Raw genomic sequence first — 16704 nt, 5'->3', positions numbered from 1 at the left:
AACATGTCGGCCTACACAAGCAACAAGTCAGCCTCATATCAAGTGACTGGAAGCCTATATATAGGGCACTCGGCCTCATTCAAGGAGATATAACACTCACACATAAGAAGTTCGATCAAAGGGTCAAGAAGTAACATCAAGTTAAGCGAAGAAGAGGCAGTCAAGAAAGAAGAAAAGTCTAAGTTATTTTGGATCTGTTTTGGGCTATTTCTGTTCACACGTGCAAGGAGAATAGGGTTTATCATACTACAGCAAATCACAAGTACAGTCACCTCAAGGAGGCTGAAACAAGACAAGGAAAAAGATCTATCTTGCAGGCTGAAGTCACAAGGAGAGTAGCTCAAGCCAAGCGAAGCAGTAGAAGGGCTAAAAACTGCCCTAATCCTGTCGCACGTGTAGATACTAGAAGTTGCAGTCAACTGTAGGGGGCCGAGAATTGCAGGAAGAGAGGCTGAAAATTTCAGACTAGGGTCGTAGGGCCGAAGGTCAAGGACGAAGGAGAGATTGCAGCAGCATCAGGATGAGGTTGACTTTGACTTGAAGCAAGGATTGACTTGATCTTGTTGGAGTTTTTGGTCAAGGGTCTAGGTCTTGGAATTTGTCAATTGGAGATTCTATTAGAAGAATTCTTGTGGTTTTTCCTCTCAGAGTTGGAGAGGTTTAGGCCCTAGTTGATCGCCTATATCTTGTGTCCTTTGTCTTATTGTTCTTTATGGTTTGGTAGTTGTTTGATGAAGAAAAACACTAATAATAATCAAGATCGAGAAGAAGTTAATTAAGTGAAGTAAAAATACATCACAAATAGTTATCAAAGTAAGAGAAAACATTTTATGTTGTTGCACCTAGATTTCTCAACTTCGCTGGAGATTTCTGACAGTGTTTGGCCTGGTTAAGGGAGTTTAGGGCTTATCTTTTGAGGAAGTTCTGAGGTCAAACTATTATCTGGGCTATATGCTCTATTTTTCCTTCTTGTTCTATACTCGGTCTGAATTCAGTTGAGGATAAGACCTATTTAAAGTCTCTAACAAGCATTTTTTGGACCAGTAGCATTCCTGGATTGTTCATGGCGTCAATACAAGGTAAAACTTTGGCCTAATTACAGAAGTAACACAGCATCTTGGTAAGGGCATCTATAGCAGAGGTAACCTTGTATTTGGGCCTCCTAAATTCTTTGGATTCAAAGCATATTTGAACTTAGAGTTATGATCTGTGGTAGAATATCTGAGGGCTTGTTCTAAAGTTTATTTACGTATATAGCTGGCATATTAGTTTTTCATTAAAGGTTTTAGATTCCCATTGGAAGATCAATGCCCTAATCAGAATAGTAGCTTGGCAAAACCCGTGTGGCAAATGATAATAACTGTTTCAGTTACTTGTGAAGTTTTCTCAGTCTTAAGGACTATTTAAAATTTTGCAGAAAGTATAGTAATTCTGAAGCTTGACAAGGACAACAACAGTGAAAGTAAACCAGTGTTGCAAAGGACATACTCTGATACATTCTTAATTTGAAGGCATCTTGCATCAGCATACATCTCCAGGTATCTTGAAATTGGTTGATTGATAAAAGGAATTTTGTAACCAGAGAAGGCTATTATTGTTACATCATTTTGCAGCAGTTGAAGAAGTCTAGTTTTGTTTATCAGTAGGGGTGTCATTGTCACATCATTTTGCAGCAATTGAAGAAGTTTGGTTTTGTTTAGTAGTAAGGGTTTTGTTGTCGCATCATTCTGTGGCAGTTGAAGAAGTACGGTTTTCTTTAGCAGTAAGGGTTTCATTGTCACATCATCTTGCAGCAGTTGAAGAAGTCTAGTTTGATTCAGCAGTAAGGGTTTCATTAAATATCCTTGTAAGTGGGTCATTGTCCCTAGGACGGGAGCCCACTGTTGTTTGTCTATTTTATTATCATATTCAGGGTGGTTGGGTGGTGCAAGGAAGGTGGGTGAAGTATCCTTCAGGGTGTAGCTTGAAAATATTTCAGGGTGGCAAGGTGGTGCTAGGGAATTTCAGAGCTTGCAGAGTGTTAAAGCATCCTATCAGTGGTAGCTGATAAAACCAGGGCATTGGAACGTCCTTCCAGTTGGAGTTGGTAAACTAGGGTGCAAGCGCATCCTTTCAAGAGTTGGAGCTACCTGATAAACTTGAACGTTTTTCTAGAGTACTAGGGAATTGGGGCTTCCCTTTTGAAGCATATTTTTGTACTCATAAAAATATTAGAAAAGCGTTTGGTGGTTTTCTCCCAAAAGAGTTTCCACCTAAAAATCCCTTGTGCATTGTTCTTTTGATGTGTTGATGTTTTTCTTATTGTTAATGCTCTAGAAAAAATAATAATTTACTTATTGATAAAAAAATATTGATTCACCCCCCTTTCAGTGTTTCCAACATCTAGCTCATCAATTTATATCCCGAAAATCGCTGGAGAGAGAGGGCACCCTGGCTTAATCCCGATAGTGCTCCAAATGAAATATGAGCGGCCATGAGCCATGTGGATACTGTTTTCTATCATATTTATGTATAGAGGTCTCAACCAATAGAATACATGTGGCCTATCCTTGTTTTTATAGTGTTCTTGTAGCCTAGGGCTAATGAATTCAAAAATAAGGTCCATAACTCCATGCCAATGGTGCAGTTGACCCACAATGCAGAACAAAGCATGTCAATGAAGACATGTTTCGCCTCCGTCAACCTAGTTTAGTTAAAGAATATCCTAGTTTGCCATAAAATTTTAATGAAGATGATCTCCCTCTAGCTTTACTTAGATAATATGCATACCTTCACTTGTAACAATCCTAACTCAATTACAATCATGTATGTTGTACAGGGACCAAGTTCCAACAAATTGAGGATCTAGGTTACATTATATTGTATTTATATTTCAATGAGTGGAACATTAAAGAGACCTGGAGAATAGTTCTCTCTCCAAGTAGTTAAAAATAAAATGGACAAAGTAAGATTGCATTTGAAGGCATACTCTGTGGCAAGAAGTTGTTCAAATAACACTTTGACCATGTCCAGCCCTCGTTTAACTCTTAGCAAGTTACGGGAATGGCTACCTCTCGTCTTTACAGAATCAGATATAATATCGAATTCCACTAATGCCTGCAAAGTGGCAGAAGAATTTGATGCTTCTGTCAATGATTGGACCTGCATCAATTTTCAAAGTTATTCATATTAATATCTATTAAGTTATGATGCCATTCCTCAGTATGTTTTTACTTCTATAGATACTAAGAAACATAAATACATGTATTCTTCTTTTCTTCTTCTTCCATCCAGTTTGTTTCCCCCAATTCATAGCAGTAAAATACTAAAACATGATAAATATCTTAACTGACCTTTAGTTGTCATATTATAATTCATATGTGACAAAAGAAATGAAGTTTTTATAATACACAGTGAACAGAAGTTAACAACTTGGCATTTAGATACCAGAGAATTTCGAGCTCTCTTCAAATCCTAGAAACTGTACAATCTGATTGAGAACATTATTATGAGCAGATATTCTATTTTTTAAACAGAATACAATGTTCTAGAAGCTATGAGTCACAACCCAGAGACAAATACATAAGATGCTTCTTGACTTTTGGCTCTATTATTCAAACAGAATGTAATGCTCTAGAAGCTACAACCAAGAGACAAATGCATAAGATGCTTCTCGACTTTTGGCTGTGTAATTGATTGGAAAAATGTATTCCAAAATTATGCAAATCTGTTGATTAATTATTAAGAAATATTATCATAGAAACAGCACATGAAAAATGAACGAAAGTCCATAGATTCAGGTATCAAACAATAGCATGGTTCTTCATTTTGATGATTGAAAATGTTCAAACATTTGCCGAAGGGTCGGTCAAGTGAATAAATCAGTCTTCTGTACATGCCACATTCTACCTCTATGCCCTTGCCCCTTTAACAACCCCAATCATGACTCCTTATAGCTGCAAAGGTAGTCCATCAATATTCCTCCTCCTCGGTGAGCATAAGCTAATATTGAATGTTACCTCTGCCAGTTATTACTTATAGTAGAGAAAATCAATCAAACCAAAAAGAGCACAAAACGAACAAAATGTTGAGTTTTTAAACTTTTCTCGAAGTTTATAAATATATATGAACTATTACCCACCAAAAGTGAGTGACTCCATAGGAGAATTTTTTCTTCTACGAACACTTTTCTCTGAACTATTACCCACCAAAAGTGAGTGACTCCATAGGAGAATTTTTTCTTCTACCATCTCTTTTAGCCGGCAGCTAGCAGCCCATGACAAAAACTAGTAGCCAATGATGATGTGCCATTCATATCTCCACCACCTACATCAGTGATATGTTTCCTCGCCCATTTGGCAAGAGCGCGCGTTGGAAAGGTGGGTTTCCAATCAAATAGTACTTTATTCATTTTGCAATTGGGTGCTTATGCTTGTTTGTATTTGGGCATTTGGCATGGATTATGGGGTAACCTAAAAAGAAGAGGGGTTCTGACCGTCATCTTGTTCCCTCACCTTAAATGGGGGGTTAATTTTTCATCCTAGCCTGTGGGACCTATTGCTGCCTAGATCCACACCTAGGCTAACATGGAGAAAAATTTTAATTCCACTTGATGTAGCCTCGAGGGCAAGTTTTGAGTTGAGCAGTTGTCACTCAAATCTCAACTCCTCCGTCTAGGCTAACTCCTAGCGAAGCCAAGGGGGGTCAACCCTATGAGACAAAATATAGTAGGCATGATTAATCTACGTCAAACAAGTTCTAGGAGTTAAATGAAATTAGAAGATACAATTCATCATCAATAAAATGAATCATAGCATATACTTCAAAGCATGTAAATGATAACCATAAGCATCATACTCATCCATAAACTATAAATACAATGATGATAAGCAAATGAATGAAGTACTTGACAAGTAAAAGATATGAACAATGAGACCAATGCCAAAAGAGTGTGCTCAATAGATGCTCAAAATGAAGTACTTGAAAATGTAAAATGTTGAAAGGTAACATACTTGGAAATAAAGTCCCTTGAAAATGAAATGTACTTGAAATTGTAAATGACAATTTGCCCAAAAGTAAATAAGCTTTGAAATGTAAAATGGCAATAAGTAAATGATCAAGTACAAAATACTGGAAATTAAATGTGATGGAACGTACTTGGTTGATTTTTGATTAAGATTAGATTGCCAGTTGAGATTAAGTTAATTCAGTGTGTGCGTGGACAACATGACAAGTGATTGCAAAAATTAAAACTAATCTAAGATTAGCTTCCTCTTCAAGCCTTATCCTCGCTGGGTTAAGGAAAGTTGCAAAGGGATCCTACAAGGGGAAGCTTAGGCTTCAATGAGTACCCCCAAGAGTCCACAAGTCAGCTTGCTTGCAAAGAGGTCCAACACTAAGGGAATAAGCCCAAAGTCTTACTTCTCAAGTCAAGCATTTATTGGTTCCCCCGATCTCAGAATAAGAAGGCAGAAGAGGAAGGGTCCCTAATTAATCTACTTCAACGAACAAGTTGTTGGAACTTGATGGAGGTTTATTCCTCCTTGCAAAAAAGAAATCTAACTAATGAAATTAGATTTAATCTAAACCAAGAAAGGAACATTACTCCAGATTGCTTCAATGAAATGGAAAAGAAACTAAACTAGATCACAATTAGATTGTTGAAATGAAAGAGAAACTAAGCTAGATTGCATGAAATGAAGGAAATCAAAAGAAATGCAACCAACTCTAATGCTATGATATCATTATCTACTCTAAGTTAATTTTAAATCCAACCACAAAAATGCAAGCACAAAAAGAGACAACCACAAGAAGATCCCCAAATGGGAATGAGGGATGCTTAGGGGCAAAATCCCCTAACTCTTAAAGAGTTTTCTATGGTGAGTTTCACTTGTTTTACAAGTTAGGAGGTTGTATGTCTTCTTTGGGTGCTTGAAATGCTCAATCCTGGACAAAATTCGCAAACATCTCCCCTTGTTATGGTGAGGGCCTACTAAAAACAGCAAGCAAATGAAGTTAGAATATGATATAAAAAAAAAAGCTTAAAACACTTTACAACTACTAGCATGTGTTAGTAAAAAATACTAAGTAAAAACTCATATGGCTAGAGCTAAGTTCCTACTCTATTTGGCCAAGGAAAGACCAAGAAGACTTGGTCTTTTCTTAGCTCAAGTACTGCTGTTAGGACAGCAATTCAATGAAGCCTTAGATGCTTGATATAACAATGTAAAGCACAAAAAGGTAACCAAGAAACTTTGATATTCAGATGAGGGAAGAAAGAAGAGTTTTGGGGATCCTTGAAGCCCTCTTGACATCCTTTGTTGAAGCCCTTTGGAGAATCATTTGGTGTGGAAAGACTAGTGCTCTAGCAAATGGCTTGAAGATGGTTGATTCAACTGAGAATGTTGTCAACTCCAAGCTCAGAGAGTAACCTATGCAACACTAGAGCAAGTCTTGCAATACAACATTAGTAGCTTAGGTGGTTACTTACACAATGACAAGATTAAACATGCAATTCAACTAAGAATTACATGTAATAATCAAGCCTAGAATGTAAGTAAACCAAGAAGGCAATAAACATTGATGTCCTCCTTAGACAATACTACCCCTAGCTAGGGTCTACGCTACAAATTTGAAAGCAATTAAACATATAAACAAGTACAAGTTATCTCAAATGCTCAAGCATCCCACACAAGATTTGACAGCATTAGACCTCCAAAATCTTTGCTTATTGATGAATGATATGAAAAGTACAAAATCAATTTGCCAACAATTCCCCAAGCTCAAGCTTCCAACACTAGCTTGTAATAAGCAATGGGGGTTACATTTATAGAACTTTGGGAGAAAATCCCAATGAGAAGACTGTCAATAAGTGTCCATGGAAGAAAATCCCAATGTTGGTCGAAATGATCCATGTGTCCCAAGACTATTGCTAGATTGTTGTGCGTACTTCTCCAACTGACTAAGTGCATCTCTGTGTGAGGATCAGCGTGGATCATTAAGGGAGCAGCGTAACAAGAGGGAGCCTCAACTGCCAAAGTGTAGCAGCAAGTAGAAGTCTCTTCACCCAACTAGCGACCAGCAAACAAGTGTGCATTCAATCGTCAAAAGGAACCTGCGTGGGCTGTTCCTATGGGCAGCGTATGATCTCTAGGACTGTTGCAGTGTTGTGTATTGGAAACAAGTAGACAAGACAAGATGGAGGGGGAGTGTAGTGGGAATGAACTCCCACTCGCCCCTTGTTAACTACCTCTTTAATGCCACTAAACCAACATCTGGAACTTAGCCCCCAAAAAGGAGGAACTCGGCCCCCAAACTGGCTATAGCTAACTTGACCTCCACATGGCATCAACCTCGGCCCATGTGGCAACCCATTCGACCTTCTTATGTGGCTTCACTTCAGTCACTTAACTCCTTCTGATGCCAAGTCACTCCACTTGACTAGTGGTGACCTTCTTTGACTGGGAACATGTTTTTAATGTGTCCCCAGTTTATTAATTTTTCAATTTTCCTCGTCTTTTTTCCTCACTTTTGGGTAAAAGTGAATTTTGGTTAGGAAATATTTATTTTTGGACCCCAAAGTGGGTACTAGAATAATGTTGATACTCACATGCCATACGACATTTTCTAGTGCCACTTTTTAATTATTACATACAATTTTAATTAAAAGATCTCGTTCTGTGGGAAATTTTTAATTATTAATAAATGCTACAAATACTTTATGCAATTATGTGAGACTCTGGGAAATGCCTAGCATGGTAACATACATTGACCCTAGACTTAGAAACTCACTCAATGCCCAGCGATTAAGATGCACTCCAGCTTTGGAGGTTATGAGTGAAAAAACTGGACTAATTAATTTGTCGTTGAAAAGCAAAAACAATTAGTCAAGTGAAAAAAACACTCTAGAGTGACTTCCCAAGGTTCCATGTTTGTTGCATAAGTTCATAATGCTAGTGTCATTTATTACAATTCCCCAATGGGGGTATGGAATTTGCATAGAAGAAAAGAGAGAATGTAGAAAGAGAAAAGGGGCAAAATGCCCTGCTAGACTTTTGATATTCAAAAATTTGATAGGTGCCTTGTCCATTGGACAATGGGGTCCGTGTTTCCTGCCATGTACATATGAGCAGGTAACAAGACCCCCCCCTAATGGCCCAATGGGTATAGGAGGGGTAGTACATGGGAAACCCAAATTGAGATAATGTAGTCCCATCTCTCCCTATTCCATATATACCACTTTCCATCATACATTATGAGCCCCGTAGTCCACCTCCCTTTTTCAGGTTGAACTGACCATTGGTTCTTTGGGATTTGGCACCATACATCCTTGTACTTGGGTAGGGCTTGGAAATTGACCCTAGATGGTTGATGCAACTAAAAGAAAAAGAAAAAGCATATGATGGCCACAATAAAAACAAAAGGAGACCAAAATGCAAAAGATGTTTGGGACATACACATTAGCACGTGGGAAAAAGCCTAGCATGAGCTCTACCTCACTCATTATGGCCATCACCTAGTTCCTCAACACATGTTGCTCTTCATATTATGAGAAGGAACCCTCGCATGTCCCCACCCCTGTTGGGCAATGAGTTGCCTCACCCTTAAGGGGGTAATCATTGTTATACATCAAACAAAGCAAGCCCTAACCCTTTGAGCTACAAACAATAATACAAAGAAAAATCAAGAAAAACTAAAAGGCACACAAGAGGGGTGGAAAAACAAAGGCCGAGTTGGTAACTCATGCATCCACGATTGCTCCCTCCCCACATCTATACACTCAAGATGAGGAGCCCATCATAATTGGTTCCTTTGACCATGGCATTTGGCCATGAACTCTTCTCCCCTCCATTCCATCATCATTCACACGACACCTATCAAATGAAGGGTGGACCAAGGACATGTCATTTCCCCTTAGGGGCCGGAAACACCTAATAGGGTGGTCTATTAGCCACTCCTACCTAGGGAAGTAGCACTATTACGCATTCGAAGCCTTAATTTTGGAAGGGAAGCCTGGTTTGAAGTGTTAAATTGTCCATTACTTGCAAGCTTGGTTCACTAAGATGCAAAAATGATTAAATGTACTTGATGATGTAGGTATTAGCATTGCATATTGTGTGTAATTGTCAGGTGGTTCACATCCCTGGCTTGGGCAACTTAACTAGGGCTCAAGGATTTTAGAGGAGCATATTGACACCCACAGGTGAGGTGTCGAGAGCCATGGGGCTCTGAGTTGTTGCAGAGCATAACACATAGCCATGGGCACCTCCAACACCCACAATGTTCCAACACTTTGCCCTACATTGATGACTTCTACGGGATGATGCACTTGGAGCTAGCATGCCGCCATCTGGCTTAGCACTTCATGAGGGATTGGTAGCTGATCTGGGGCCTACAGGAGGATAGTCTCACACCTTGAGATATGGGAGGAGACAACCCCTAGGAGACAATTTTAGAGGGCCTTTAATCACATCATGGCACCTAGGCCCTCAATGCTTGCCCTAAGCAAGCCACGCATGAATGACGTCCTCATTTTCTCTATTTCGGCTCACACGTGTGGGTTATATTAAGCTTATTTCATTAGTTCCTCGGTTACCTTGTTGCCTAGACATGATGTAGCACATTATTTTATTATTTTAGGGGCTACTAGGCTAAAATTAGGAGTCCACCTCCTCTCATATAAATAGAGGGGGAGTCATTTGTATCATTCATCATCACACACTTGGGATTTTCGGCCTTCTTACTTGTGGAGGATTTGGAATCTATGAATGCATTTTGATATTTGGAGTTGATTTGCTTATCATTGGATCTATGGATGGAATCATGTTATCTTGTAAGGGTATCTAATTGTTGAATATCTATTTCTTTTTTATGCCTAACGTATGGAATAATGTTGATTCTAGGTTATGCAAATTGTGCCCTAAGTTGTTAAAGACGCATTGTATGTTATCTAGATGATCTATTGCAAGCATTACTCATACAAAACATGTGAATGCATTTCCTATTGGTGAACTCTTGGTAGATCTCCCATGAAAATCCAATATCCATTGCATAGGTAAATGCTTGAGGTTTGTTGCTAGGGCATCAAATTTTCAACTTCCTTGGAACCTTTTCACTGATTTATCGCATCACTGTTAGTTTTTGTAGTATCATATGTGTTCTAGCCACAAAATTTGGTGGAGAGGCTAGAATACAGGAGATCTCCAAAACCCAGAAATCGTTTTTGGAAATTCCACCTAGAAGTGTCTCAATTAAATTATTAACCGTTATTTTTAATATTTCCTAAGTCTAAACTTAGGGAATATGGTTAATTAATCAGTGTTAATTGAGATAAAGTGAGAATCATCTAGAAACTCACACGGATTGAGATAGAGATGATCCTAGCCATTGATTAAGTTCTAATCTTGGTCGTTGGTGCTCCAATAGTGGATTATAAGAGGAAGTCGATGTGGTGATGGAGAATACACCAGTGCAGATACTTAGTTGCCCAGGCAATTCGATTTTCTTAGTAGCAGCAGCACAGCAGAGAAGATAGAGCCAGAGGGTGAGTAGCAAGTGGAAGAGGAGCGCAACAACATTTCGAGAGGAAGATTTCCAGTCTCGGGAAGAGGCAAAGGAAGGAAGGCCAAAATTTATAGAGGGCCAAAGTAAGCTCTGTGCAGGGGGTGACGCAAGGAGCTCAACACAGAGGCTAGGGAGGCAATTTCGGAGGCAAAAAATAGTTGTGGGGTGAGAGAAAATTCTCACGATATTTTTGCCAGTATTTTCTTCATATTAGATTGCTAGTTAGGCATCTAAATTATTGTACTCAGAATTGCTATTGAAGAATAATAATAAAACCCTCATTTGTAGCATCGGTTTTCCCACATTGGGTTTTTCCGGGGACAGTTGTCCAAAAATAACTATGTCAAAATTCTTGTGTGTGTGCTAGAATTTCTCAGTTTTCGGTATTTTATTTTTCGCAGTATTTTTATGGTGAAAATTGCAGTTGTGATTTTATTCATTATCCCAGTGTGCAAAGAATGCGTACTTGGGAAGTGTGCTAAGGTAGCATTTCCAAGAAGTGACAGCAGAGCTGATGGCATGTTAGGACATTCATATATTTGCGGCCCAATGTCCACTCGAGCTCTCAGTGGTGCTGAATATTTCGTCACTTTTATTGATGACCATTCTAGGAAAACCTGGATCTACTTCTTGAAGACCAAAGATACCTTCTTCGATCTTTTCAGAGAATTTAAAGCTCTCATGGAGAATGCGACAGGGGATAAGATCAAAGTGCTCCGCTCAAATAATGGTGGAGAATATATTGATAAAGACTTCACAGATTTCTGTGCAATGGAAGGCATCAAGAGAGAATGGACAACTCCATATAATCCACAGCAGAATGGTGCAGTGGAGCGGAAAAATAGAACCATTGTTGGAGTTGTAAAGGCTATGTTATATGACCAGGATCTACCTGGATTTCTATGGGAAAAAGCATGTAACATAGCAGTATATATTCAGAATAGGACTCCTCATAGAGCATTGGGCCAAAAAATGCCAGAAAGTGTCTTCACATGGAAGAAGCCAGAAGTTAGCCACTTCAGAATTTTTGGCAGCGTTGCTTATTGCACGTGCCCGATGATCAACGTACCAAATTGGATCAGATTGTAAAGAAGGGGTTCTTCGTTGGGTATAACGAAACCTCAAAGGTATACAGAATCTACATTCCTAGCAACAGGAAGACTGTATTAAGGCGAGACGTGAAGTTCATGGAGGACTAAGCTTTCAGGAGATCTCGTGAGATGCCTGCAGGTGAACAAAATCAGTCAGCAGAAGCTCTTTTGGTCCAGCAGCAGGGGCAGCCACAGGAGCAGCCAGTGGGACAGGCAAGATGGTAGTCACAAGGATCAAGTATTATGACCAATATAGTATTTCCTCAGGTGCAGGAAATCCAGGGAGTTCTTAGCAGATGGAGCAGCAGAGATAGGATGAGGAGTTGGTTGAACCTCCCACAACTAGTGGTTGAGCTAGTAGAGAGGTTCGTCAGACATTGAGAGACGCAGAGCAGTTTATTGGAACTCCTAGGACGAGCAAAAGACAGCGCAAACAACCTGATAGGTACCAAGCATTGGTGGCTTAGGTTGCAGAACCTTCCATCTTTTAGGAGGCCGCACAGCATCAGGTGTGGTTAGATGCCATGGTAGAAGAGTATAGTTCTATCATGACGAATGATGTTTGGAAGGTAGTGCCAAGGCCGAAAGACAGATCAATTGTAGGTTCTAGATGGATCTATAATATCAAATATGCGGCAAACGACAGTGTGGAAAAGTACAAGGCTAGGTTCGTGGCAAAGGGGTATGCACAAAAAGAACAGATAGGTTATGAGGAGACCTTCACCCCAGTTACCAAATACACTTCTATCCAGTCAGTTACATCTCTAGCAGCTCAGATGGGATGGCAAATTCACTAGATGGACGTCAAGACAACCTTCTTGAATGGGGTGATAGAGAAAGAAGTGTACATAGAATAGCCAGAGGGCTTTGAGACACATGAGAGGCACACTCATGTGTGCATATTGAAGAAAGCTCTATACGAACTCAAGCAGGCTCCCAAGGCATGGTATGGTAGGATTGACAGCTACTTGCAACAGATGAGATTTGTTAAGAGTGACGTAGATCCCAACCTTTATTTGATGGTAGAGGGCGAGCCACTCATTCTAGTTTTGTATGTGGATGATCTTTTTTTATAGAATCATCAGGGCTCATAGAGAACTGCAAGAGGAACCTAGCAGCAGAATTTGACATGAAGGATTTGGGGTTGATGCACTATTTCCTAGGATTGGAAGTGTGGCAGAAGGATGGGGAGATCTTCCTTGGGCAAGGAAGATAGGCTACAGATATAATGCAAGATTGCAAACCCACGTCTACGCTTATGATCACCAACTGGAAGAAGTTACATGCATCAGATGACAAGGATGTCGACCCCACCTTGTATAGACAGCTTATTGGGTCTCTCATGTATTTGGTCAACACTAGGCCAGATATTTGCTTCGCAGTCAATACCTTAAGTTAGTTCATGGTAGAGCCGAAGAGGGTACATTAGGCAACAACGAGGCATATTCTGAGATATGTTCGCGGCACAGTCGACTATGGGTTGAGATATACTCGAGGGGATGACGTCAAACTTTGTGGGTACACAAATGCAAATTGGGAAGGCAATTCAGTGGACAGGAAAAGTACCTCCAGGTACTGCTTCAGTGTTGGATCAGGGATGGTTTCTTGGCATAGCAGGAAGCATAAATTAGTAGCACTAAGCTCTGCAAAAGCAGAGTATATGGCAACCAACACAGCTACATGCGAAGCTATATGGCTTCGGAAGCTGCTAGTAAGCTTGTTCAGGCAGAGGATGGAAGCAACCAATGTCTATTGTGATAATCAGAGTTGCATAAAGCTCTCTGAGAATCCAGTGTTTCATGACAGGTCGAAGCACATCGATATTCGGTGTCACTTCATCAGAGATTGTGTACAACGTGGAGCAGTCCAACTACAGTATGTTCCCACAGAAGAGCAGGTTGCAGATATACTCACGAAAGCTCTAGGGAGAGCTAAGTTCGTCTATTTTAGAGAACAAATGGGTATGGTGGAGAACTCGTTTCAGTAGCAGGGACAAGCTACTTTGGATGCTTTTCAGTTGCAGATGTTGCAGTTGCAGCAGCAACAAATGAGAGGGAGTTGCAGTGCAAATGCAGTGTTGGCAGCAGTATGGCAGTGTCAGCAGCAGCACAAATGCAGCATATATCAGAGTTGCGCAATGGTTGGTGGGCAGCAGCAACCAGACATCAGCAGCATGATAAGAGATGATACAGAGACAGAGTGTTGCTACAAGGTGTGCAGTAGCATTAGAACACATTCCTCGCGAATGTTGAGTTCTGAATAGCATCAGATGTGCTCTAAGCCTCAAAATTTGCAGGGAGGCTAGGACACATGTATTCCAGAATACCCAAATCGTTTGGGAAATTCCACCCAGAGAAGATTTTATTAAAATAATTAATTATTTTTAATGGAGGCCTAAATCTAAACTTAGGAAATTAAAATAATTAAAGGGTATTAATTAAATTGAGGGTGAAACTTCTAGAAGAAGACAAGGATCAAGCCAAAATGATCTGAGGCATTGATTAGAATCTAATATGGGTCGTTGGTTACTCAACGAGAAGATTATAAGAAGAGGCTTGATGGGCATTTGGAAGAGACATCAGGTGAGAGATCAAGAGATTGATTTCTAAAGAGAGAAGCACAGCAGTTGTCGAAGAAGTGATCGAGGTGATTTCTTGCAGTGAGGGGCAAGGATAGTTTCTGGAGGAAGATTTCCTGATCTGTGATACATTGTAGAGGAGGCAGAGAGAGATCCAGAAGAGGCAGCACAAAGCCACACTGGGCAATGTAGGGCCACGCTGAGGTAGCGCAGAGCCTGAGAGGAGATCTGAAATTTGTTGGAGAATCGAATTCCATAGCCATAAGTCGGGGTGTGAGGCCAAAAGGGTAGAAAGTCGAAGTTCCAGAGACAAATCGATCACCCTGAAGGAATGACGCAGTTCCCAGAAGTTGTGACACAGAGCAGCGCAGTGATTGAGCAAAAACTGTGTAGAGGCAGCTAAGGGCTAGCCATTCAGTGGCTGGATCAGTATTGGATCACCAGTGATAGTATGAGGTATATCTCACTCATCTCTCTATCAATTAGATTCTCTATATTGGATAGCCAGTAAAGCATCCAAAGATTGTATTCAGAAACTACTGCATAATAATACAAACCCTCAGCTGTTGCACCAGTTTTCCTGCATTGGGTTTTTCCGGGGACATTGGTCCAAAAACAACAATGTCACTTGTGTGTGTTATTTCTTTCTTGCTCAGATTCTTGTTTCCGCATATTATTTAAAGTTGTGAAGGTTGCAGTAGTATTTATTTCAATACTTACAGAGGAACACAGTAAATAACTTGCATGGATTAACAAGTAGGAGAAGCAATATCAGTTTGTTGCAATAGTGATTCGGGGATTCTCGGATTTTCACATGGTATCAGAGCACAGGTGAAGCAAGAGAGCAAATTGGAAGAGCCCAGCGCTGAAGAGAAGGAGGGAGATCGAAGTGTTGCGTAGGCAGCAGACCGAATCCCCAGAGGGATTGTGCAGTCCAAGCCAGGACAAGAAGATTCTCAAGGAAGATGTCTCTCTAAGTGAGTTGACAGAGAGGTAAGATTTCCAGATCGAGATTTGTCAACGGCAAAGGGAGCAGCAGATTCAGCGCAGAGCAGTTTTCTGGTGAGACACAATTTTCTGCAGCAGTTGCTGGGGCAGAAAAAACGTCATAAGAAGGTAGGAGACACTATTTAAGGGAATTTCTTCCTCAAAGAATTCCTAAACAAGGAATTTGATTTCTCATTTGCTGAGCAGCAGTAGAGAGGAGCAGATTTACTAACTCCAGCAGGCAGTGTGTAGGCCAGCCTAGCAACAACGCAGAGGAGAGAGGAGGCAATTCGACATTTTGTTGGCAGAGATGGCAGCTAACGGGCTAAGAGATCAAGATCAGCTGGATGGAGCATCCAAGGATGTGATCTGGAAGGCTAGGATCTCTTGCCTTCTGGATGAGCATGATCTCAACATGTATGTCGATAGTGTGGTAGTTGTACCCGGTGATGCAAATCCACTCAAAACGTACAAGGCTGAGAAGGCGAAGGCCAAGTGGTTGATCCTCAATGGAGTGAGGGATCACGTTGTATGTCACATTGTTGGCAAAGGGATGGCCAAAGAGATGTGAGATGCCTTCGCTACGCTATATCAAGGATCTTCCGAGCAGCAGAAGATGTACCTGGAGGAGAAGCTAAGATCAGCAAGGATGGAGAGAGGGGAACGCATTGATCCGTTCCTATCAAAGCTTCAAGAAGTCCGAGATCAGTTAGCAATTGTAGGATCAACACCTCAACCTACAGAGATGGTGAGGTTGGCCCTGAATTCAGTCTCAGAAGAATGGCAAGTATTTGACCAGAGTATCCTGGGCAGAGAGAAATTGTCGGATTGGGAAAGGATGTGGGCCGCTCTTCAGCGGGAAGAGATGAGGCGAGACTTAGTCAAGTGCAAACTTGATGGCAGCAACAATAGTGGGACGAAGCCAAAGGAGGAGGAAGAGAATGCAACCCTTGCATCAAAGGGGCAACAGGAGCAGCAGAAGAAGAAGAAAGATGTTTCAAAGATCAAATGTTTCTGGTGTGGTGAATTTGGTCACTACGCTACGTATTGTCCTCTCAATAAGAAGGACAAGGACGAGAAACATGATCCGCAGGCTACTACCGCAAAGATCAAGGAGGAGTTTGCCATGATTGCCCAGATACCTCCAAGGGAGAGGTGGGGTGATCTAGTACTGTAGTTCGAAAGAACTGTAGATGGGAAGGATCCTTGAGGAGTCCACCTCTTGGATCAATACCTTGCTACAGGAGCCCATATCAGAAGTAGCAGGATGGACCAGGGTCAGTTGGTGCAGAGGAGTGTCGGAGTGACAGTTGTAGTGGCTAGGAGCGCCAGAATCTAAGCAGCGCAGAGCTAGTGTTGGCAACAGTGCAGTTGGCACAAAGCAGAGTCAGCAACAGTGTAATGGCTTAAGTGACAGTGAAGAGACTAGCAGCAGTTAGAACTCTAGCAGCAGATGCATCACGCTAAACATCTTTGGCTCAGTATTTTGGATGCTTTTCCATTGTT

General features: G+C 40.8%; 1 protein-coding gene across 2 annotated transcripts in view; it reads right to left on the bottom strand.

Moving 5' to 3' along the window:
• Window positions 1-16704, bottom strand: part of LOC149226216 (accelerated cell death 11-like) — a 221342-nt gene that overhangs the window by 164231 nt on the left and 40407 nt on the right. For both annotated transcript variants that reach the window (XM_089377448.1, XM_089377447.1), the window contains exon 2: window positions 2969-3141. In XM_089377448.1, coding sequence (XP_089233574.1) covers window positions 2969-3141 — 173 coding nt within the window. The remainder of the gene's footprint in view (window positions 1-2968; window positions 3142-16704) is intronic.

Source organism: Pinus tabuliformis, chromosome J, assembly GCF_031772625.1.
Source record: "Pinus tabuliformis cultivar Carrire ecotype Pingquan chromosome J, CPIR1, whole genome shotgun sequence".
NCBI classification, from domain to species: Eukaryota; Viridiplantae; Streptophyta; class Pinopsida; order Pinales; family Pinaceae; genus Pinus; species Pinus tabuliformis.
The sequence above is the reverse complement of the archived record's forward strand: the minus strand, read 5'-3'. Positions and strand labels throughout refer to the sequence as shown.